We start from the raw sequence: 23,707 nt of genomic DNA, 5'->3' as shown, positions 1-23,707 counted from the left end.
CATCCGTCTACTCATCCATCTGTCTATCAACCCACAAAGTCCAACTACTCTCTCATCCACCTGTCCTCCCAGACATCCATCCATGCACTAATGAATCCAGCCACCCAACAACCCATTTATCTGTCTTTCCACCCACTTACTTACCCACCCACCCATCTATCACTCATCCACCCATCCCACCAACCCAGCCATTTACCCATCTAGCTACTCATCCATCCTTCCATCCATGCATCCATGTATCAGTTCATCCAACCACCTGCCCATCCATCCATTCATGCATCTGTTCATCCATCCGTTCATCCATCCACCCACCCATCCATTCATCCATCTACTCACCCATCCATCCATCCATCCATTCATCCATCCATCCATCCATCCACCCACTCACCCACCTATCCATTCATCCATCTACTCACCCACCCACCCACCCACCCATCCGTCCATCCATCCACCCACTTACCCACCCACCCATCCATCCATCTGTCCACCCACCCACCCACTTACCCACCAATCCATTCATCCATCCATCTACTCAACCATCCACCCACACACCCAGGCACCCACTCAGCCAGCCAGCCAACCATCCATCCCCCCCATCTATCCACCCATCCACCCATCCATCCATGTACTCATCCATGCCTTTCTAGCTCCAGGCACTGTGCTAGGCAGAGACTGACCCAGGCTGAGAGACTGATCAAGTCTTCCCACCTGCAGTAGGGCTTGGATTCAGCTCTGAAGGATGTTAGCACTTGGGTGAATGGTGGGAGGGCAGGGGACTGAAGGCAGAGAGCAGAGCAGGTGCAAGGGCCAGAATCAGCATGGGCGTGAGGGGTGTAGGGGGAGTGGAGTGAAAGGGGACCAGGACCTGGTGAAACCTCCTCTAGTCTCCTGCGTATTCCTGCCCCAGCGGCCGGGCGCTGAGGCCCCACATGGTCCCTGACAGGCTGCCTCCCTCCCTCTCCTGCTCTTCCCCTCCTGGCAGAGCCTTTGTTGGGCTGTGGCAGAAATTAATTGGATTTGCAGCTCCATTCTCAAGGGGATTTGTGGCCTCAAATAGGGATCTTAGAATAAAAGTGGTAAAGATTTTACGGGCAGCAGTATAATTCTTTGGACTTTAACATTCCTGCTTTATCTCCTCTGGGTCGGGCAGGTAGAGGAGATGACAGGAGGGGTTGAACAAGACACCGAATGAAATGCAGGGAAGGAAAATTTACAACAACCACAGCTCAAGGTCAGGTTTTTTAAAAGACAAAAGGCTTTTTTTTTTTTAAATTTATTTTTTTGAGATGGAGTCTCTCTTTGTCACCCAGGCTGGAGTGAAGTGGCGCAATCTCGGCTCACTGCAACCTCCGCCTCCCGGGTTCAAGTGATTCTCTTGCCGCAGCCTCCTGAGTAGCTGGGATTACAGGTGCGCACCACCACGCCCAGCTCATTTTTTTGTATTTTTAGTAGAGACGGGGTTTCACCATATTGGTCAGGTTGGTCTCGAACTCCAGACCTCAAGCGATCCACCCGCCTCGGGCCTCCCAGAGTCCTGGGATTACAGGTGTGAGCCCCTGCACCTGGCCGACAAAAAGTTTTGAAATGACTGTTGTGCCTTATTTTAGTGGGCTCTCACTTTCTGTGTTAGGAAACAAGAATCCGAAATCATCATGGCGAGTGGGGCTTCCTCACGAGGCTTCAGAAGGCAGTTTTCTTGGACAGCGGAAAGTGCCCTGAGTGAGGATGATACTAGAAACACTAAATCGCAGCTGCCGTTGTTGGACCCCACTAAGTCCAGAGCATTCTGCCGTCCTACAGCTGCCCTTCCCAGCAGCCCTCTGAGAAGACACTATTACTTCCATTTTCCAGGGGGAGAAGGCGGACACTCAGAGAGGTTTAGTAGCTTGTCCAAGGTCCCAGGGAGCAGGGGATGGGCCTAGGGTTCACACCTGGGTTAGCCCAGCTCCAAAGCTTTTCCTCTCCTTCGCTGCCCCCGGGCTCAGCTCTCCTGGCAGGGCAGGTGGGTTCTGTCTGAGTCCCAGGACTGATGGAGGAGTAGAGCCCTGTGTTAAGAACGCTGTGCTTCAGGGATAGGAGAGCTTTGATTGATGAGTGATGTCTGCCTGGGCGCAGGAAGAGTGAGAAGCAGGTGTGTGTGCTCACTCACTGTTAGGGTGGGTCTCCTTCGAAGTGTGAATGCATCTCTCGGTTGGCTTAGCAGGGCGGGTTCTGGAAGTACAGTCCCCGAATGGCCGTCCTGTTGATAATCCAGGATTCGATGGGATGCCCCGTTTCCCTGAACTGTCGCCCACACTCTGTGATCAGATTTGAACAAGAGCACAACCTCAGGAGTTTGGTATTTTCTCTTCCCTCTCTACATTCTGCGTGAGAAAGCACGTTCATACTTTGCCACGACGTCATTTTTTATATAACATACTTTTATAGGAGATGAGTGGGGTTTAAAATATTTACTTACGATGAGGACACATTTTCATAATGAGAATTTTGATTCTGTTTTTCTTTATTATGAAGTCATACCCATCATTGCTGAAAATTTAGAAAAAGCAGAAATGACTGATGAGGTCAGAGACAGGCATGGCTGGACGTAAGCGAGGGGCTGGCGTGAGAGCGGGGATGGCCCAGGGCCGGTCCTGGCAGCGGGGTTTCATGCTGAAGGAAAAGAAGGCTCCACCTCGGCCGGGCGCGGTGGCTCAAGCCTGTAATCCCAGCACTTTGGGAGGCCGAGACGGGGGGATCACGAGGTCAGGAGTTCGAGACCATCCTGGCTAACACAGTGAAACCCCGTCTCTACTAAAAAATACAAAAAACTAGCCGGGCGAGGTGGTGGGCGCCTGTAGTCCCGGCTACTCGGGAGGCTGAGGCAGGAGAATGGCGTAAAAACCCGGGAGGCGGAGCTTGCAGTGAGCTGAGATCCGGCCACCGCACTCCACCCTGGGCGACATAGTGAGACTCCGTCTCAAAAAAAAAAAAAAAAAAAAAAAAAAAAAAGAAGGCTCCACCTCTGGGTCCTGAAGCCACATCTCAGCCTGGCAGAGCCTCCCTGGCTCCTGGCCCCCCACGTGCTCCTGTGCTTTCCGGGGTCACCCGCGTGTGGGCCAGTCCCTCCAGGTTGTGGCTTCTCAGCCCCACCCCCATCAGCTGCACGGGGTCTGTGTCAGCCTGGGGCTCTGCATATCACGGGAGGAGATGGATTCCTTGAGGGGCTTCTTGGCCGTGAATGGTGCTGTGTCAGCAACGGAGCCCTGGTGGGGAGGATCTCGTGGCAGCCTCAGCTCTGCCCATGACCCGAGACACGCACCTCCTCTGGGGGATGCGGCTGTATGGTGGTGGGTGGAAGGAGGGAGAGTGGCTGGAGCAGAGAGCCGAGCTCACCCATGCAGAGGTCAGGCCTGGCCGTGCTGCCCCCTTGGACACTGGCTTTTACCAGGAAGCCACAGGGGCACGCTGACCAATGGCCTGGTGGGTCTGGCTTGGGGGCCTCCGATCTGAGACCTAGTCCCTGCAGGTCTGTGACAGAGCCAGGTAGGACCCAGGCCTCCAGCTCACAGCTCAGTGGACTCCCCCCTGCCCCTTCCGCAGGAACACAGGCCCCCAGCCTCCAGGCGGGGCAGGGCTGCCAGGGTGGACTGCGTCCCTGCTGGATCTCGGGCTGAGCAAATGTCAGCCTGACCCCAGGCAAGGAAGCAATCCCAGCTGGCATCTGGGCCCAGGCAGCCCCCCGGCTGGGATCTCCCGTCCCATCCTTAGTGACAGGTTTCCTACCAGAACACGCACCCGGGGGCTACACGGGGATGTTTGGTTTAATTAAGGGGTCTTTCAGGTCTCCTGTAGAGATGAGTGGATTTGGCCCATAGCCTTGAACCAGCTGCAGCCCCCTCTTCTGGGTGTTTGATCTGCCTCTCCTGCCTCTCCTCCATCCCATCCCTCCCTCCCCTCCGCCTCTGCCCCCTCCCCGAGGCTGGCCCGGCATTTCAGCTCTGAGTGGTTGGCCTGTGCTGGCCCAGACTCGGGGCTACACCCATCTGTCTGTCTGCAGAGGACGGAACAGAGCGATGCTTTGGGTCCTGCGGGAGGAAAACCGCTTCCTTCCATCCCTCCAGGTTCTTGGGCGGGTTTATGAATTGAATTGACATAAGACAGATGAACAGGAGAAAAGCCATTATAATTATATACATATGCATGAGAGTTCCACAAAAATGAGACGCAAGAAGAGCCCAGATGATTAAAGTTTATGTATATATATATATTTATATACCAACCTGAACTAAAGAAAAGCAGCAGGGTTGGGGCGTCTTGGGGGCGGAGGGGGAGGGGGAGCAGCGCCACGTTCCTTCTGGGGCGTCCCCATGGGGCTGCTGCTCCCTTTGTAGGAGGGGAGGCTGCAGATCCATGCAGAAGGTTCCGAGGGCTTTTCATTTTCGGGACTCTCTTCCTGACCTCAAGCCAGGGGCTGGTGGGTGGGGTGGGTGAGCCCCTACCCTCGGTGCCTCAGAACTCACCCCTCCCTTCTGGAGTCCCCTCCTGCTTCCTCTCCTGCGGGGACTGAGCTGGCAGCCCTCCCACCTGCCCACCAGGAGGTGTACGAGGAGCCTCCTCTCCACTGCGAACCCCCCGGAAGAGGGAGTGCGGGTAAAGGGGAAGGCAGGTCGCCGGGCAGATGAACGCCTTCTGCAGCCCTGACCTGGGCCTCTCATCTGCCCACTAGACACCCAGAGCCCGGAGTGTACGTGACACTTTCCTTGCCCCCTGGCGAGCTGGGCATGGGTCTCCTCTTGCCCTACGGCCCAGTTGGCTCGTTCTGTGACTCCGATCAGTGTCCGCGCACCCGGTATCCTTCTAGAGAGTGGACAAGAGCCCCTTTGCTCCTGGCCGGGCCACACTGGGCTCTGCCGTGGGGTCCAGCTGGGGTCCCACTGGCCGGCAATGCCGGGACCTGCTCACCTCCCTCTCGCCTTCTCTTTCGCAGGCCTTTTCCCTCAGAGGAGACCACAGAGAATGACGATGACGTCTACCGCAGCCTGGAGGAGCTGGCGGAGTAAGGCGGGGGGGGGTGGGAAGAGGGATGGGAAGAGGGGAGGAGGGAAGGAGGGAGGGGCGGGGAGGTTCCTGGTGGTGTCCAGAGAGTCAACAGGAAACATGGCAGCCACAGTGCAGGCAGAGCTGGCCCTGGCTCTTCCCACCGGGGTGTCTCCTCATGATGGATCATGGCGTGGGCTGCCATGCTGAGTGGGAAGGCATGCATCTGAGAGGCCTCAGAGATGAGCAGATCTTCACACCCCTTGTACATTCTAGAAGGCTGCCAAGCCAGTCTAATGGCTGGCCCAGGTGTTGGCCTGTTGCCCTAGCAGGGTCCTCCATGAGGGCTTGTCTCTGCGAAGCTGTGGGGCAGAGAGGGGGCCTGCTCAAAAGGCGGCCCGGCCATGCTCCCCAAGCCGGGTCTTGGGATGCCGTGTCGTGAGGAGGGAGCGGTGCTACCAGAAGCAGAGGCCCCTGGAGCCCAGGCTCAGGGCACAGGAGTATGTGGGCTCAGGGTTGACACGTGGCCCAGCAGGCACTGCCCTGCCTCAGTGGACCCGCCTCTGCTCTTCTCTGTGTCCACCTCATTCCTCCCTCTGAGAGGCCTCTGCTCCACCCAGGCACTGCCCAAGCCTGGCCACTGCACCAGGGCTGCAGCCCCACCGGGACCCGTGGGAATCTGTGACCAGGGTGCGATCACGTGACCCGCTCCGGGAGGAGGGAGGTAGGAGGGTAGGAGGAAGGGGCCTCACCTGCAGGTGAGGGACCCAGGCTGAGACCTAGCGTCCTTGCTGGGGGCTCACAGCCTGGCTCATCCACCGTCCTCCCAGGCCACCGGGAGATGGTACCTTCGGGCTTCCTTGCTGCCTGGGGGCCTCTGGAGCTGTTTGACAGCGGCTTCTGTGTTCTTAGCTCAACCACAGTTTCTCCTGGGAAGACTCTTAGGGTTTCTCTCTCCCTTCATCTTGGAGCACAGACTGAGAATGGCAACCAAGAGAGGAGTAAGCGGGGGAGCCGCGTGTACTGCGCACCTGCTGTGTAGGCTGGAGCTTTGCCTGTCTTACTGCTCAGCCCACATCCAGAGCTGTCTTCAGGTTGCAGGGCCCAGGAAAATACTTCCTGCATGATCCCTGTCTATAGACACAATTCAAGTCATCCCCAAATCACGCAGCGCCACGCTGGCGGCCCAGTCTCATGCACTTCTGTGAAAGAAATTCCTCACCCACCAGCTGCAGTAGCTGCCATCAGCCCTTCCCTTTGATGCTGGGCTGGCCACGGGGTCCTGGGGAAATCCCACTGGTCGGACTCCCAGAGCTCCTCCAGACATCCGGTCGGCCCCACGTGGGTCTGAAGGTTGTAGAGCATCCTGAAGGGGAGAGGTGGGCACAGGGGCCACGCAGGTCACAGCCAGGCCTGGGGCGCCCACCTGGAGGCCACTGTCCACCCTGACCAGCCTCAGGAATCTGAGGGAGACTTCGAAAATTCCAAAAAAAAAAAAAAAGCTGCTCACTCCTAGAATCCCAGCACTTTTTTGGGAGGCTGAGGTGGGCGGATCACCTGAGGTCAGGAGTCGGAGACCAGTCTGGCTAACATGGTGAAACCCTGTCTATACTAAAAATACAAAAATTAGCCGGGTGTAGTGGTGGACACCTGTAATCCCAGCTACTTGGGAGGCTGAGACAGGAGAATCGCTTGAACTCAGGAGGCAGAGGTTACAGTGAGCCAAGATCGCACCACCACACTCCAGCCTGGGCGACAAGAGTGAAACTCCGTCTGGGGAAAAAAAGAAAGGAAGAAAGAAAGAAGGAAAGAAAGGAAAGAAAGGAAGAGAAAGGAAAGAAAGGAAAGAAAAGAAAGAAAGAAAATAAATTCCCAAAACTGCTCACTGCAGCATGCAGGCTCCTGAGACTGACTGAGGGACTGTCCATCTCAACCCTGTAAGGGGGGGAGGAAACTGAGGCTCAGATGGGGCAAGGCTTCTGGCTGGTGGCATGGCCAGAGGGAAGTCCCTGAAGGATAAGCCCCCAGCCCCCAGCCCCCAGCAGAGTCTGCAGCCACCCTACTTGGAACCATACCCCAGAGTTGGAACCATAGAGTTGGAACCATACCCCCCGTACCCCTCCCGGCATTCCGTGCCTTGGAAATCCTTCTCTGCCACGTCCGGGCCAAGGTGTCTCCCACAGTGTGAAGCCTCTTGTGTGCCATCCTGGCCAGCGCCCCCTCAGCACCCATGCCTCTGTTGGGCCTCTGGGCTGCCCAAGGGGTGCACCGTGATTAGGGAGTTAAATGCCTGTCCCCTGCCTATCAGAGGGTCAGACCCCGTGTCTTCTTCCTGTCCTCTCCTGGTCCAGCCCTAGCAGGGCAAGCCTTCTGCACGTGGTAGGACGCATGTACCCACATGACAATGACAGCAACAGTGGACGGTGCTTATGAGCTTTTTTGGGGCTGGGCACTGCTGGGCTTCATTTCCTCGCATCCCCCACTCGCAGTTGCTCTATGAGGTCTGTTCTGTGGTTGTCCTCATTTTACAGATAAGGAAACTGAGGCCCAGAGAGGGGACACCACTGGCCCATGTCATCCAGCTAGTAAGTGGCAGAGCCACAATTTGACCCTAACCCCCCACCACACAGAGCCTGAGCCCCCCAGAGCCTGGGGAGCTCCTGGCCGGTGTGAGGGCAAGTTCCTGACCTGCCGTTTCTTCTAATTTACCAGCCTGAGGTTGGGGTTCTGTGCTTTCCAGAAACATCCTCAGTGTTTCTGGACAGTCAGCACAGGAGGGCTCCGGGACAATGGGGACCACATTGGCCTTGTGTGGCCCACTCCATAGGAGCCTGGCCAGGCCTGCCCCTACTGGTTTATAGTGCACATTCAATTCTGAGGATTTTTGCCTGGGGAGTCAGGCTAGATCCCAGGTTGCTCATTTACTTTTTCATATTTTTTTTTTTTTTGAGATGGAGTTTTGTTCTTGTCACCCAGGCTGGAGTGCAGTGGCATGATCTCAGCTCACTGCAACCTCCACCTCCTGGGTTCAAATGATTCTCCTGCCTCAGCCTCCCGAGTAGCTGGGATTACAGGCGTGTGCCACCACGCCTGGCTCGTTTTTTTATTTTTAGTAGAGACAAGGTTTCACCATGTTGGCCAGGCTGGTCTTGGGCTCCTGACCTCAGTTGATCCACCCGGCTCAGCCTCCCAAAGTGCTGGGATTACAGGCGTGAGCCACTGCACCTGGCTGGGTTGCCCATTTTCCATCTTTCTCTGCCCATCCTGATTGTGACTGATCTCTTGAACCAAAATGCAAGGTGGAATTCCTCTCACCCAGAAAAGCAACTCCGGGAACATGTGGCTTTGCATCGCCCAGTAATGTTATTCCCTGACATTAAGACCGAGCCTCCTTAATCCAGTGAGCTCTTCATGACTGCAGTTATTGCAAAGGTAAATCATCAGTTCTAAGGAAGGGGAATGCATCTGAATCTTTAACTTGCGATTTGGTCCTGGCGGCTCGAGTTTAATAAATTTTTTATGTTGTTTTTCCCCCTCCTTCTTTCACTGAAAGGTAAGATATCCTGTACTTTCTCTGTGGACTTGGTGTGGATATTTAGCCATTATGGCAATTTACAAGACACAAACGCATGCCATTTCTTACTTGGATCCTACTTGGGGAGAGAATGTAATTGTTAATTTTCAAGGCTAGAGCTGGGGAAATGGTCTAATCAGAAGCCAGGTGCATTAGTATTATAGTTGAAAGATTCCTTGAATTAGAAAGGAAAGAGGTTTAGTTGACTCACAGTTCCACAGGGCTGGGGAGGCCCCAGGAAACTTACAGTCATGGCAGAAGGGGAAGCAGACATGCCCTTCTTCACATGGCAGCAGCAAGGAGAAGTGCAGAGCAAAAAGGGGAAAGCCCCTTATAAAACCATCAGATCTTGTGAGAACTCACTCACTATCACGAGAACAGTATGAGGGATATGAGGGTCACCACGTCCATGATTCCATGACCTCCCACGAGGTCCCTCCTACAACACACGGGGATTATGGGAACTACAATTCAAGATGAGATTTGGGTGGGGACACAGCCAGACCATATCACCAGGCACAGGAGTGAGGAGAGGGAAGGGATGTTTGGAGCAGAACGCACCTGTTCTTTGCTTTGGGCCCATAGCCAGATGCCCAACATGAGGGTCACCTTGAATGTCTAAAGGACTCCCCTGGCTACCCAGACCCCAGACATTCTGCAGCTGTTTGGGGGAAAGTCAAACACTGGCTCACAGATGCAGCTGTCTCTCAAGGAATCTGGAAATGTGGTTTTAGGAGACCAGCGACGGGCACCGTGTGAGTGCCTGTATGCTTTCATTCATTCACACAGTCATCGTTCATTCCATCGTCAGCTGGTTCCTAAACACTCTGGTTCCTAAACACTCTCTGTGTGTCAGTCTTGGGACGAGGAGCTGGAAACACATTTAAGATGAAGACACGTTTCCTGCCTCCCAAGACCCAGGCCCCATGGGGAGTATGGAAACCGAAGGACAGTCTCAGCGCAGTGTGGTGGGATTACAGCGGAGCCACGTCAAAAAATAAGAAGGGACAAATGAAACTAATCTTAAGAATGTATTTTATAGGCTGGGCATAGTGGCTTACACTTGTAATCCCAGCAGTTCACTTTGGGATTGCTTGAGGCCAGAAGTTCGAGACCAGCCTGGGCAACATAGATCCTGTCACTGCACTCCAGCCTGGGCGACAGAGCAAGACCTCGTCTCTCAAAAAAAAGAAAAGAAAAATGTATGTTATATTTAACCCAGCATATTCAAAATATTATCTGGGTCACCTTGTGATCCGTATCACAGATCATCCTTGGGCAGCGTATGTTTTGTGGTTGTTGCACTGAGTCCTCTGATCTGGCATGGAGCTTGCACTTGGGCGCAGATCACTGCAGCTTGTAATGTTGTGAGCCGGACAGCCACACATGGCACGTGGCCAGTGGCTGTGTGCTGGGTTGCACGGATCTTGGATCTAGAACATCTTTCTGGGAGCTGGAACCAGTCCCCTCCGTGGGCACGTATAACACTGAAGTTACTTTCTCAAGTGCTCTAAGCTTGCTTTTGAGAGCTTTGAATAATGCATAGTCAAATAATAAGAGCAGCTGGTTGAAAAAATTAACACAAAATATTGCCACTTAAAAATGCTTTATCAAGCAAAATAAGCCCAAATGGACGGCCTATTTTTAAATTGCTCTAATAATCAGTACCTTGCATTTGCATAATGGCTTTTCCTTGACAGGCACCATGCTTCCCTTCTCGTTCCTGCCCCACTCTTGGGGGCCCTGGGCTAGATGCCTGCACTGGGGGGCTCCCAGCCTGGGGTCCAGAGGCAGGTTTGTACACAGAAGAGTGACAGGCACAAGACGGTTGGCTGTGGGAGCAGAGTGGGGCTGGCGGAGTGCTAGGTCAGAAAGAAAGGAAGGCTCCTCAGAAGAGGGGACAGCCGGACCTCGGCACCCAAGGAGGAGCTTGCTGAAGACCGGGGCAGTATTCCAGCACGAGGAGCTGGGCAGGGTGTGGAAGGCGAGGCTGGAGGGCAAGGTGAGGCTCCCCATCTGGAGGCGTAGCTGAGGGTTGTTCCAGCGCAAGTCCGGGATATTGTGCTATTGTGGGACAAGGCTTGGTGTTTGCAAGGTATGGGAATTCTGGAATTTCCCCGGGGACTCACAGGGAGGACCACCCTTCCCCCAGGAAGGCACAGGGCCCACATCAAAATGCCTGCTGTGACCCCAACCTGGTGGCACTGCAGTGACAGTGCTTCTCCGCGTGGTAGAAGGACACCTTGGGTCAGCCTGTGCTGGCTGCAGGGGGTCCAGGAAGGTGGCTGCATGCCGGCGATGCCCGTGCTCAGTGGTCAGCTCCAGTGGGCACAGTGGTAGGTGGCGATGATCCTACTCAGTGGTCAGCCTCAGTGGGCACAGCGGTAGCTGGCACAGTGGCTTCTTCCATCCAGCTTCGAGAAACATCCCTCTGATCGCTCTGGCCTGGAGTTCCGGGGTCCTCTGTCCCCCTCCTGGCACTGCAGCCAGCTGTTCCTGGTTCCTATTTTCTGTTCACTGAGGCTGAGCGTGGTCCGCTGCAGTCTGTGGGGGGCCCTGGGAATGCTTCCAGGTCTCGATGGAGGAGGATCTGGAAAGGGCACCCGGATTGGGTGCCACAGAGTGCCATGATGAGTGTGTCTTGTGAGGACACTGGTGCCACTGTGGCAGGGCGGCCCTTGCCTGTCTGTGAATGAAGTAGGCTGCACACCCCAGTCCCCAGCAGGGCCAGGCCGCCTGCCTCTGCCCTCACTCCTGTGGTGCCAGCAGGTCAGAAGCCCCTGAGAATTCTTAGGGGAATTGAAGGGACACGGGAGAAATCTGAAAGCTCTCACTCGGGGCAGATGAGAGGCCAAAGGAAGGACGTGGACATGAGACCGAGCTTTATTTAGCCAACTGCTTGATCCTGTGTGGCTGGGGGAGGGGTGGTTGGACCTGGATCCTCTTCCTGGGGTGTGCTGCTAGATGTTTGACAGCCAGCTGGTAAATATGCCTCACCAGGAACATCCTTGTCTGCAGAACGGGGTCCTGTGACCTCACAGGCTGCTGTGGGAAGGCACCCCACCACTCCAGTGGCTGTATGAGGAGGGAGTGATCCCAGACACAGCCAGGCTCTGTCAGGAACCACTTGCCCTCCTGGCTTCTCCCCAGAGAGCCTCTGAGCAGGAGCATCCTTGAGGGGAGAACGGCCCCTGAGTGCCAGCGGGGAGGGAGATCCTGGGGCCGGGGCTCTGGGCGAGGGCGTGGTTGTGAGGCCGGGGCTGCTGGCTGCTTTAGTGTGGCGAGTCGCCAGGGCCCGAGGTCTACCTGGCCTTTCCTTTCCTTTCAAGGGGCTGCTGCTCTGGGCGGGTTAAATGCCACTCAGGGCCTCAGTTTCCCGGTGTCTGAAATGAAAGCGTCCGCCCGGAGGGTCTGTGAATCCCTCTGAGCTTGACGAATCCACAATTTTATGATTTAGGAGCCTGCTTTGCATGACACTGGTTTCACTTTCCTGGGAGCTGAAGTGATTTTCAGGCTTAAACAAATGTGATGGTGACACGGCAGGGAATGTAATTTATCCGCGAATGTAGAGCTGCATGCTTTATTGCATCATAAAATGACTGTGCAGCTTTAAATGTGTCATGTTAGCATCGTTGGGATAATTTTTTAGGATGCATAAAATGTAGAAGGAGTTTCTGGTGTCGAGGAGGTTTGAACGTCTTCTTTCTACGTGGGGAGTGAGCGGGAGCTGCCTGCTGGTGGTGACCTGGGAGGGGAGAGGCCGCGCTTCTCCCACTGGATCCTGCCCTGGGGCCTTGGCCACTCTGTGCTGTGCCGTTTGTCTGCAGGGGGACAAGGAGTGAGGAACAAATCACTGTCTTCTGTGGCCCGCCCTCCCCGCCGTTGTCCTCACCCTGCCCACTTCTCCCAAAGGAGGTTTGTTTAGATACCATCTCCTGAGCTCACGTATGTTCATCTTCATGCTGGGAGGTCCACGTTGTGGAGGACACCTGCGTGTGGAGCCCGAGTTCAGCTGGGAGAGACTGGGTCTGGGATGCCTTATGTCCACCCCAGAGGATTGTTTTTCCAAAGGAGACAAGTTTGAAAGCACACGCTTGGCCGGGCGCGGTGGCTCAAGCCTGTAATCCCAGCACTTTGGGAGGCCGAGACGGGCGGCAGGAGATCGAGATCATCCTGGCTAACCCGGTGAAACCCCGTCTCTACTAAAAAAAAATACAAAAAACTAGCCGGGCAAGGTGGCGGGCGCCTGTAGTCCCAGCTACTTGGGAGGCTGAGGCAGGAGAATGGCGTAAACCCGAGAGGCGGAGCTTGCAGTGAGTTGAGATCAGGCCACTGAACTCCACTGTCTCCTGGGTGACAGAGCGAGACTCCGTCTCAAAAAAAAAAAAAAAAACCAAAAGAAAGCAGACGCCACGAAAACGGCCCCACGAGAAACAAGCAAATGAATCCAGCCCTGTTAGACAGCCCCCAGCCCCAGGCACACGTAAACCCTGCCCTGGTCTGAAGGAGGCCGGAATGAAGCCCCCTGCCCCAGCGGAGGTGTTGACAGGTGTCCTGCTGTCCCTCCCTGGTGGCCCGAGGCTTGTGCGGGGATGGAGGGGTGGCTGGAGGGATGGAAGACAGGTGGGGTTTCTTAAGGCGGGTGACGGCTGGGACAGAAAGGCCTTTGCCCCGCCAGGTCCTTCATCGACAAGGACACCCGTGGCTGGACTGTGGCATCATCTGCTTGGAGCTGCCTCCCCGATGGCCGTAGTGCCTCATTTGCACAACAGACCCTTTAAGACTGCATGCTTGGCCCCACCCGGGCTTCTCCTTGGCAGCGTGTGGCTCCCTCAAATACTGCCGAGGGCTCTTGCTGCTCGGTGTGACTGTGAGGCCAGGCCTGGCTGTGGGGATTGGTTGAATGGAGTAAATGAAGCCAGCATCCCCGGAGGGTGCCTCTGTCAAGACACTTCCAGTTACGTCTCACTGAGCCCTGCAGGTGGGGCCCTGAACCCTCTGCCTGGACAGGAAGCAGACTGGGCTCTGAGAGAGGCAGGCACCTGGTCAGGGTCACACAGAACTAGGGGGCAGAGCTGCAATTTGAGCCCAGCTCTGTGTCTCTGAGGGTCATTGTCAGACCACCCCTCCCTAACCCCAGGGGTGGCTAAAAGACCCCTGTCCCACAGACCTGGGACCTGGGACTCTTGTGAGCCCCTGCACTTCTCATTCTTTTTTTTTTTTTTTGAGACGGAGTCTCACGCTGTCGCCCAGGCTGGAGTGCAGTGGCGCGATCTCGGCTCACTGCAAGCTCCGCCTCCTGGGTTCACGCCATTCTCCTGCCTCAGCCTCCTGAGTAGCTAGGACTACAGGCGCCCGCCACCGCGCCTGGCTAATTTTTTGTATTTTTAGTAGAGACGGGGTTTCACTGTGGTCTCGATCTCCTGACCTTGTGATCCGCCTGCCTCGGCCTCCCAAAGTGCTGGGATTACAGGCTTGAGCCACCGCGCCCGGCCACTTCTCATTCTTGAGACTCCTCTACCTTCTACGTGTGCTATTCAGGCAGCAGCCTCTGGGGCAGACCCTGACAAGCCAGGAGGGCAGGAAGGCTTCCTGGAGGAGGTGTTCATTTTGAAGAGTGCATAGGATTTGCCAAAGTGTGATTTAGGAAACCTGCCCTTGCCCCCTGTGCCAGGCCAGTCCCTGCCTTGTTTTGGGCTGGGGTTTTAGGAGTGTCTGGGTCTTTTCTGTGTCTGTTCTCGGGAACTGAGGGCCAATGGGCCTGGCTCGGAGGTGATCCTGTGTACGTAGTTCAGCCTTTCTCGCTCCTGTGGTCTAGACAAGCCCGGTCCCTGTCAGGAGGTGGCTGCGGGACTGCTGGGCGGGGGCTCCCTGTCCTCACCTTCCCTGTTAACGGAGCCATCAGCACCTCCCTGTGGGGCTGGCTGTGGAGGCTGCAGCTGGTTGGGATGAGAGCACCGTGCTTTCAGGGGCTCTCCCCGCCCCCCTCGGACGTCTTGTTGGCCCCTTGGTACTCTGGCACCACAGTGGGCCCCAGCTGTCTGCAGAGGCCCTGCTGCCATGTGGCTGGGGGCTTCAGTGACCTCGCAACCCTGCTCCCCCACCCCCAGCACTGAGGAAGAGGCCATTTGTTCCTTCTCAGTGGGAGGTGGCAGGGGAGCCCTCTGACGCACACAGAGCAGGCACGCGTGACCACCCCACCCGCTCCACATTCCCGTGTGTGTGAGAGCAGGTATGGCCTGGGACTTCCAGGGGTTTTCATGTTTAATACCTCGTTAAACTCGAGTGCTTTCAGGACCAATTCGGTCACACCAACTCTCCGGTCTCATTTAATGCGGTCTCTGTAGAGGGAGGGGACTGGCACAGAAGAGGTGGCTTTAAAGACACACACATTCATCTTGCTGTTTTCCAGGAACGAGTAGACAGCTGGGCTGCAGCCCGAACGAGGGGGCTGCGTTGTGTCTGATGAAGGCCCCTCCCCGCCTAAATCACATTCCTGGTACTCTTCTGGAAGAGGAAGACTTCTCCCTTTTGACATTGTTTCCCTGTGCTCAGCATCGACCTGACTGACACACAGTGGCACTTAACAAATATTGCTCTAAAATGAACAAGCGTCACATGCTGGGTTTTACTGTAGAAGTCCCATCATGTACATAGTATCTCCTATATTGACTGCCCAACTCCTATTCATTCTACAAAACCCAGCCCACAGGTCACCTTCTCTAAGAAGTAGCCCCCACCCCTACCAGGCTGAATTGAAGTTTACCTTCACCAGATGCTTAGTTAGAAAGGACAGCAGGACAGTCTCTGCCACCAACTTTCCCTTGACTTCCTGCTTTTGTTTCTCACTGCCGAGATAAACGCTCCAGAAGGGTCATTTGTGAGGGAGCGAAGCACAGAGAGGACACCTAATTAGGCCTGGGCCTGGTGCACTGTGGTAGGAGGAAGGGCTGGGGGTAATGAGGCCCCGAGAGCATTCATGATTCCTGTACTGGAGGATCTGAGCCATAAGTCCATACGCTGTTCGACAGTCCCCGCTCCTGTCCCCTGAGAGCCAGGCCCTGGACTTTGCCGCTTCATCTCAGCCCTCACAACACTTCAGGGTTGGTGCTCCAGCACCCATTTTGCAGTTGCACAAATTAAGGCTCAGAGAGGGTAGGTGACTTGCCGGAGGTCACACAGCATGCTTCACATGGCAAAGGAGGAATTGAAACCGTGTGTTGTGGCCCGGGACATTCCCCTGGGCCCAGTCCTTGTGACCTGGCCCCAGGGGCTGTTCTTTTTTGGTTCCTGAATATTTTTAGATGGTGGGAGGCTCTTTTACTGCTTAGAAAGAATCCCCCCCAAAAGAGGGAGTTACGGCCAGGAGGGACAGTCCGGTGGACGGGTCTCCTTCCGGGAATCCAGTAGCCGAGGCCTGTGCAGGTGCGCGCATACATGGCTTGGCGAGCTGGGTGACTCCCATGCCCTCTTTGAGTCCTGGTTTCCCCACCTGTAGAAAAAGCAAGGCCTCCCTCCCTCACGGGTCATGGTGAGGGTCTGCCAGGGTGTGTGAGAACGAGCTCCCTGATGTGTAAAGTGGTTCTTGCCTGCCTGTCTATCTGTCCATCCGTCCTTCCCTACATGCACACCATCCAGTTCCCAGCCGGCTTCTTCAGAGGCTTGATGCGCCCTTTCTCTGCTGTCCCCACTCCAGCCCCCTGGGGATGAAGCACCTGTGGTGTGGACGAAGGTCAGGAAATGTCCGACTTGGTTTCCTAGTAACACACTAATAGCAGCTTGGTACCCTGCTTGGCGGCATCAGACAGCCCGGGGCCAGTGCGGCGCATCCGAGCCTGTCAGCAGCACTATTTTATGTCCGTCGTAAACACACAGGCTCACCAGGGGCAGAAAGCAGAGTTTGTTGGTTTTCTTTGATTTTTCTGTGGGCGGCGGGGGCGACGGCCTCAGCAGCTGCCTTTCTGTAACAGAATCGGGGCAGGCGGGCGAGGCTGTTGGGCTGGGGCCTCGGGGTCTCGGGCAGAAGGTGAAGGTGGCAGGTTTTGCTGTCCCTGGAGGACCGCAGCCGTGTGCAGGGCCCCTGCTGGAAGATTTCAGGCTATTGTGAGGACAAAAATAATGGTCGGGATTTAGCATCTGTCAGCGCAGCTGACTCCCAGAAAACAGCGGTAGCGAGAGGATGAGACAGGGCAGGAAGGAAGGAGGGGTGGTCACTGGCCCGGGGTGGAGGGAGCTGGGCTTGGGCTCGGGTCTGACCTTGAAGGTCCATTCACATCTGGGCTTCCACATTCCTGCCTGGCCATGTCGGGCCTCCTCATGGGCCACCGGACAGAGAAGAATGACCCCTGAAACCCATGAAAGTGACACAGCTGAGCAGAAATTAAAGCAGCACCAACCCCCCCATCCAACTTTCTCTAGTCTCCTAGGTTTTAAAAAAAATCTGTCATTTTTAATGCTGGCCACTCTGTGTGTTGAGCCCCGGCCCCTGTGCTAAATGCCGTCTCATTGAATGAGCGCCGCCTTCCACCCTCTGGAGTGATGGGCCACGCTCCCACTTACTGAGCACCTACTGTATGCTCAGCCTCTACTGGTCTTATACGTGATGGCTGATCCTTGCAACTGTCCCCCTCCCGTTGCAGATGGGGGAACTGAAGCTTAGGTTATCCTGCCCACAATGACACAGCTAGAAACAGGAAGGTCTACAAAGACAACCCCAGTTTGCCTCACCGCCTCCCCTCCAGGGGCTCAGGAGCGAGAGTCAAGTTCCTGCCAACAAGAGACCCACTGCGGCCCGCCCGTTCCGAAGTGATGAGGACGGGCCAGCTCTGTGGACCAGACTCTGGTGTGGCATGGGTGTGGAGTTTTTCCACGAATTGTAGCCTCTGATGACACGGAGGCTCCACACACACTTCTTTCTAGCCGAGACACTGATGTGAAAAGGATCAGTGTGTGACATGGCCACCTGCCACACAGCTACGGGAGGTGACGTAATTGTGCCACGGAGATTCCGGAGCCACTTGCAGACATGGCAGGGCCTTTGGGGCGCTTTTCAAGGACTGTGGGAGAGTGGGCTGGGTCCAGAGAGAAGCCACGACAGCCCGGTCCCTCCTCTGGGATTGCGTGGAGGGTCATGGGGGGCCGGCTCTGGTTCCGTGTGCTGGGCCTTAGCTGAGTCTTCGTCAAGCTCGTGTCTAGTGAGAACGCCGAGGTGAGGGTCCTTGCACAATGGGACCCCCTCCCCGTCACTGTCCCGTACTCCTAGGAGACTTCAAACCCCTCAGTGGATGTGAAGGGCCCATTCATGGTGTACCCCTCTCCCAACCCAGACCCTGAGGGTTCCCTCTTCCTCCCAGTGGGCAGCTGTGGCCCTCAGATACACTGGGCCTGCTGGTCATGATGTAAGTGAACCTGCCTTCCAGGTGACTAAGACTGGTCATGTGTCACCTCCCTGTGCCAGAAACTTGTTTATGGAGATGGCACCTTTGCCAAGAAGCCAGGTAACAGTGGCATTTCCACGTCAGTGATGGCCAAAGGAAAGGAGCTTTTGGGGGGCAGAGCTTGTTACCCCCCAGTAGCATCTGTCGCTAGGATCTGTTCCGTACCTGGGAGATTTCCTGGTGTCAGGATTCAGATGCAGCTGCTGCCTGGTCAGTCTCCCCACTTAGACTGTGAGGTCATTGGGACAGATGGCCATTGTCCCCTCTGTCCCAGGGACCCAACATGTTTCTGATGCAGAATTGGTCGTAGGAGAAATATGGGTTAAACCCATTAAATCTGGTAGGTTTTTATCTTAATTACTAAGTTTATATATTATTAACTTTTTTTTATCAAATACGTTTGATTTTATTTTCCTAATTTTATTTTTAAAAAAACCACTTCTTTACTGTTCCCTTTATTTCTCCCTCTCTCATAATTTAGAATATGTGTGTCATGAAATTTCAGTTTCACTGTTTTAGAATTTCAAATGACACGCAGGAATCTGCCTCTCCCAGTGTTCACTGACCAGAATACAGATGGTTGGGAGAGTACTTTTGACAAATAAAAAGTGCCGTCTTGGCCGGGCGCGGTGGCTCAAGCCTGTAATCCCAGCACTTTGGGAGGCCGAGATGGGCGGATCACGAGGTCAGGAGATCGAGACCATCCTGGCTAACACGGTGAAACCCCGTCTCTACTAAAAATACAAAAAACTAGCCGGGCGAGGTGGCGGGCGCCTGTAGTCCCAGCTACTCGGGAGGCTGAGGCCGGAGAATGGCGTGAACCCGGGAGGTGGAGCTTGCAGTGAGCTGAGATCTGGCCACTGCACTCTAGCCTGGGCTACAGAGCGAGACTCCGTCTCAAAAAAAAAAAAAAAAAAAAGAAAAATAAAACAATCAGCTGGGCATCGTGGTGAGTGCCTGTAATCCCAGCTACTCAGGAGGCTGAGTATCGCTCATAGCATCTCGGGTCCAAGAAAGAAATCACCAAATGCAAGAAACAGGAGAAAGTGAGTCATGCTCAGAAAAGAAAAGTCAATGGAAGCCAACCTTCAGATGACCCAGATGTTGCAATTGGCGGCTTCCAAGAAGCATAACCAGTGGGATCTCTGTAGATGGCTGAGGGGATTTATTATGGGAATTGGCTTTCGCAATTACGGAGGCCAGAAAGTCCCGCCATATGCTGCCTGCAAGCTGGAGACCCAGGAAAACTTAAGTCTGAGTCCAAAGGTCAGAGAACCGGGGAGCCAGTGATGTGTCAGCCCAGGGCCAAAGGCCTGAGTCCTGGTACGGGGTGGGCAGGAGCTGGTGTGTGTTCTGGAGTCTGAAGATCTGACAACCAGGAGGAGTTCCGATGTCAGAGGGCAGGAAATGATAGACGTCTCAACTTCAGAAGAGAACAAGTTTGTCACCTTCTACCCTTTTTTTTTTTTTTTTGAGACAGAGTCTCGCTCTGTTGCCCAGGCTAGAGTGCAGTGGCGCATTCTCGGCTCACTGCAAGCTCTGCCTCCTGGATTCATGTCATTCTCCTGCCTCAGCCTCCCGAGTAGCTGGGACTACAGGTGCCTGCCACCACGCCTGGCTAATTTTTTTGTATTTTTTTTAGTGGAGACGGGGTTTCACCGTGTTAGCCAGGGTGGTCTCGATCTCCTGACCTCGAGATCTGCCCACCTCGGCCTCCCAAAGTGCTGAGATTACAGGTGTGAGCCACCGCACCCGGCCGCCCTCCGCCTTTTTTGTTCTACTTGTGCCCTCAATGGAGTGGATGACACCCATCCGCATTGGTGAGGGTGAATCTTTACTTGGTCTTCTGATTCAAATGTCAATCTCTTCAGGAAACCCCTTCACAGACACACCTAGAAATAATGCTTCACCAGCTCTCTGGGGAGTCCTTAGCCCAGTCAAATTCACATACAAATTCACCCATCACAGCAGCTGGTATAAATAGGGTCAAGGACTTAGAGGAAAATGTGTAACGAATGAATGAACAGATGAGGAGCCTCAGCAGGGAAATAGAAACTACCGAAAACTGGCAAATGGAAATTCTCAAACTGAAAAGCACAATATCTGAAATGAACAATCACTGCACATGGCACAGGGAAGAGTTGTTTAACTTGAAGATACTCCAGTGGAAGTTACGCACTTTATTATTTTATTTTTTATTTATTTTATTTTTTAAATTTCATTTTATTATTATTTTTTTGAGACGGAGTCTCGCTCTGTCACCCAGGCTGGAGTGCAATGGTGCGATCTTGGCTCACTGCAAGCTCCGCCTCTCGGGTTCACGCCATTCTCCCGCTTCAGCCTCCCCAGTAGCTGGGACTACAGGTGCCCCCCACCTTGCTGGCTAATTATTTTGTATTTTTAGTAAAGACGGGGTTTCACCACGGTCTCGATCTCCTGACATCATGATCCGCCCGCCTCGGCCTCCCGAAGTGCTGGGATTACAGGCATGAGCCACTGCACCTGGCCTATTTTTTTATTTTTTTGAAACAGAGTTTTGCTCTTGTTTCCCAGGCTGGAGTGCAGTGGTGCAATCTTGGCTCACTGCAAGCCCCTTCTCCCAGGCTCAAGCAATTATCCTGTCTCAGTCTCCCAAGTAGCTGGGATTACAGGAGCTCACCACTACACCCAGCTAAGTTTTGTATTCTTAGTAGAGATGGGGTTTCACCACGTTGGCTAGGCTGGCCTCAAACTCCTGACCTCAGGTGATCGTCCCATCTCAGCCTCCCAAACTGCTGGGATTACGGGCGTGCGCCACCACGCCAGGCTGGAAATTACACACTTTGAATAACAGGGAGGAAGGAAGCCTGGAGAGAAGGGACAGAGCCTGAGACATGTGGGACGACGTCAGGACATCTAACACGGTCTCAGTCTCAGAAGAGGAAGAATGAAGGAAGCAGAATAAATGCTGAAAAAGAAAAGGCCCACTACTTCCTAAATTCCAAAGCCTCTGTCGTAATACTACAAAACGTCTCTGAGAGAAATTAAGGAAGACTTAAATAAAGTATATACTATGTTTGTGAATTGCAAGGTGTTATCGTTAAGATGTCAGTTGTCCCCAAATTAAAGTGTAGACTCAGTACAGTGTCTGTCATGATCCCAGCAGACATTTTTAAAAAATTGACAAGACGGTTGTACAGTTTACGTGGAAATGCAGAGGGCTTTGGAATAGCTTAATCAGTCTTGTAGAGGAACAGAGTCAGGAGATTGACATTACTGGTTTCAAGAGTTTCTATGAAACCTATCGAGACGGAGGTGTTAGCGTAGTGATAGGCAAATAGACTGATGGAATAGAGTAGATTTTCCAAAATAGACTCACCCTTATTTGGCTAATTGCTTTTTGGCAGAGATCCAAGCAATCCAATAGCAAGGTTTTTGTTTGTTTTCTTTTTTTATTTTATTTATTTATTTATTTTTGAGACAGAGTCTCGCTCTGTCGCCCAGGCTGGAGTGCAATGGCCGGATCTCAGCTCACTGCAAGCTCTGCCTCCCGGGTTTACGCCGTTCTCCTGCCTCAGCCTCCCGAGTAGCTGGGACTACAGGCGCCCGCCACCTCGCCCGGCTAGTTTTTTGTATTTTTTAGTAGAGACGGGGTTTCACCGTGTTGGCCAGGATGGTCTCGATCTCCTGACCTCGTGATCCACCTGTCTCAGCCTCCCAAAGTGCTGGGATTACAGGCTTGAGCCACCGCGCCCGACCTGTTTGTTTGTTTTCTGAGAGTCAGGGTCTCACTCTGTTGCCCAGGTTGGAGTGCAGTGCCACGATCATAACTTACTGCAGCCTCAAACTCCTGGACTCAAGCAATCCTCCTTCCTCAGCCTCCTTAGTAGCTGGGAGAACAGGGATGAGCCACCATGCCCTGCTCGAAAAAGCGAAGTTTTGAGAAATTGTTCTGGAACATGTGGATATTCCTATGGGAAAAAAGTGAACCCTACTTCATACCACGCACACAAATTAACTGGAGATGAATCAGAGACCTAAACATAATGGCTAAAACTATGCAGCTCCTGTAAGAAAATATACCGTGATTGAAAGACAGCAAAGATTTCTTAGACAAGACGCAAGGATTTCTTCGGACACAGGACAGAGCCAGGATGCGACTGAAGAAAGATGTGATAAATTAGGTTTTATGAAATTAAAGGTGAGTGCTCGAATATCATTAAGAAAATGAAAAGCCGAGCTAGAGACTGGGGGAAGAATCACAAAACATATCTGTATCCAGAATATGTAAAGAACTCACTGAATTCAGTAAGAAGACAGACAACCAAATTTTAGAAATGGACAAAAGTCTTGAATAGACACTTCACAAAGGAAGGTAGACAGTAAGGACACAGAAGATCCTTCGGCAGCGTTAGCCATCAGAAAAGTGCCAAATAGAACCACAGTTCTGTTTCACTCCACAGGCACTCCAGGGGCTGGATGGAAAAAGACTGGCAACAGGCCGGGCGCGGTGGCTCAAGCCTGTAATCCCAGCACTTTGGGAGGCCGAGACGGGCGGATCACGAGTTCAGGAGATCGAGACCATCCTGGCTAACACGGTGAAACCCCGTCTCTACTAAAATACAAAAAAAACTAGCCAGGCGAGGTAGCGGGCGCCTGTGGTCCCAGCTACTCGGGAGGCTGAGGCAGGAGAATGGCGTGAACCCGGGAGGCGGGGCTTGCAGTGAGCTGAGATCCGGTCACTGCACTCCAGCCTGGGCAACAGAGCTAGACTCCGTCTCAAAAAAAAAAAAAAAAAAAAGACTGGCAACAGCAGAAGCTGACCAGGATGTGGAGCAGCTGGGGCTGGTGAGCGCTGCTGGCTGGGGGTGTGGAATGCACCCACTTTAGAAAAACATTTGTCAGCTGCTTATGAGGTTGAGTCTAGACCTTCTCGTTGACCAGCAGTTCCACTCCTAGTGGAATTTAGTTTCCAAAGGAAAAGAAAGCCTGGGTAACCCCCCCACCCACCACACATGCGTGCACAGGCACACACACACACACACACAACGTGAATGCTCATATAACAGATTTTATTCACAATAACCAAAAACTTGGAGGCAACCCAAATGTCCGTCAAGAAGGAGAATGGGTAACCTGTTGTTATTCATGCCGTGGATTATTACTCGGCAGTAAACAGGAATGAGCTGCAGATGTGGGCAAGTCGGAATGGATGTCTCAAAGACCCGATGTTGAGGGAAAGAAGCCAGGCACGAAAACTAATGCACGACGCCATTGACATTCTACTGCAGACAAGGCTCGTCTGTGGTGAAGAACAGTCAGAAGGGTGGTTGCTGGGGGCAGGAAAGAGATTGATGGGCAAGGGCAGGAGCTCCGGTGAGATGAAAGTGCTCTCTGGCCGGGCGTGGTGGCTCAAGCCTGTAATCCCAGCACTTTATGGGAGGCCGAGATGGGAGGATCACGAGGTCAGGAGATCGAGACCATCCTGGCTAACACGGTGAAACCCCGTCTCTACTAAAAAAATACAAAAAACTAGCTGGGCGAGGTGGTAAGCACCTGTAGTCCCAGCTACTCGGGAGGCTGAGGCAGGAGAATGGCGGGAACCCGGGAGGCGGAGCTTGCAGTGAGCTGAGATCCGGCCACTGCACTCCAGCCTGGGCTACAGAGCCAGACTCCGTGTCAAAAAAAATGAAATGAA

At 53.9% G+C, this 23,707-nt stretch overlaps 1 protein-coding gene across 5 annotated transcripts in view; it reads left to right on the top strand.

The window, feature by feature from the left end:
- Positions 1–23,707, top strand: part of LOC105471878 (vav guanine nucleotide exchange factor 2) — a 235,450-nt gene that overhangs the window by 157,261 nt on the left and 54,482 nt on the right. For all 5 annotated transcript variants that reach the window (XM_071078563.1, XM_071078564.1, XM_011724673.3 and 2 more), the window contains exon 4: positions 4,970–5,038. In XM_071078563.1, the coding sequence (XP_070934664.1) occupies positions 4,970–5,038 (69 nt within the window). The remainder of the gene's footprint in view (positions 1–4,969; positions 5,039–23,707) is intronic.

The sequence above is a fragment of the Macaca nemestrina genome, chromosome 14 (genome assembly GCF_043159975.1).
Source record: "Macaca nemestrina isolate mMacNem1 chromosome 14, mMacNem.hap1, whole genome shotgun sequence".
Classification (NCBI taxonomy): domain Eukaryota; kingdom Metazoa; phylum Chordata; class Mammalia; order Primates; family Cercopithecidae; genus Macaca; species Macaca nemestrina.
The sequence above is the reverse complement of the archived record's forward strand: the minus strand, read 5'-3'. Positions and strand labels throughout refer to the sequence as shown.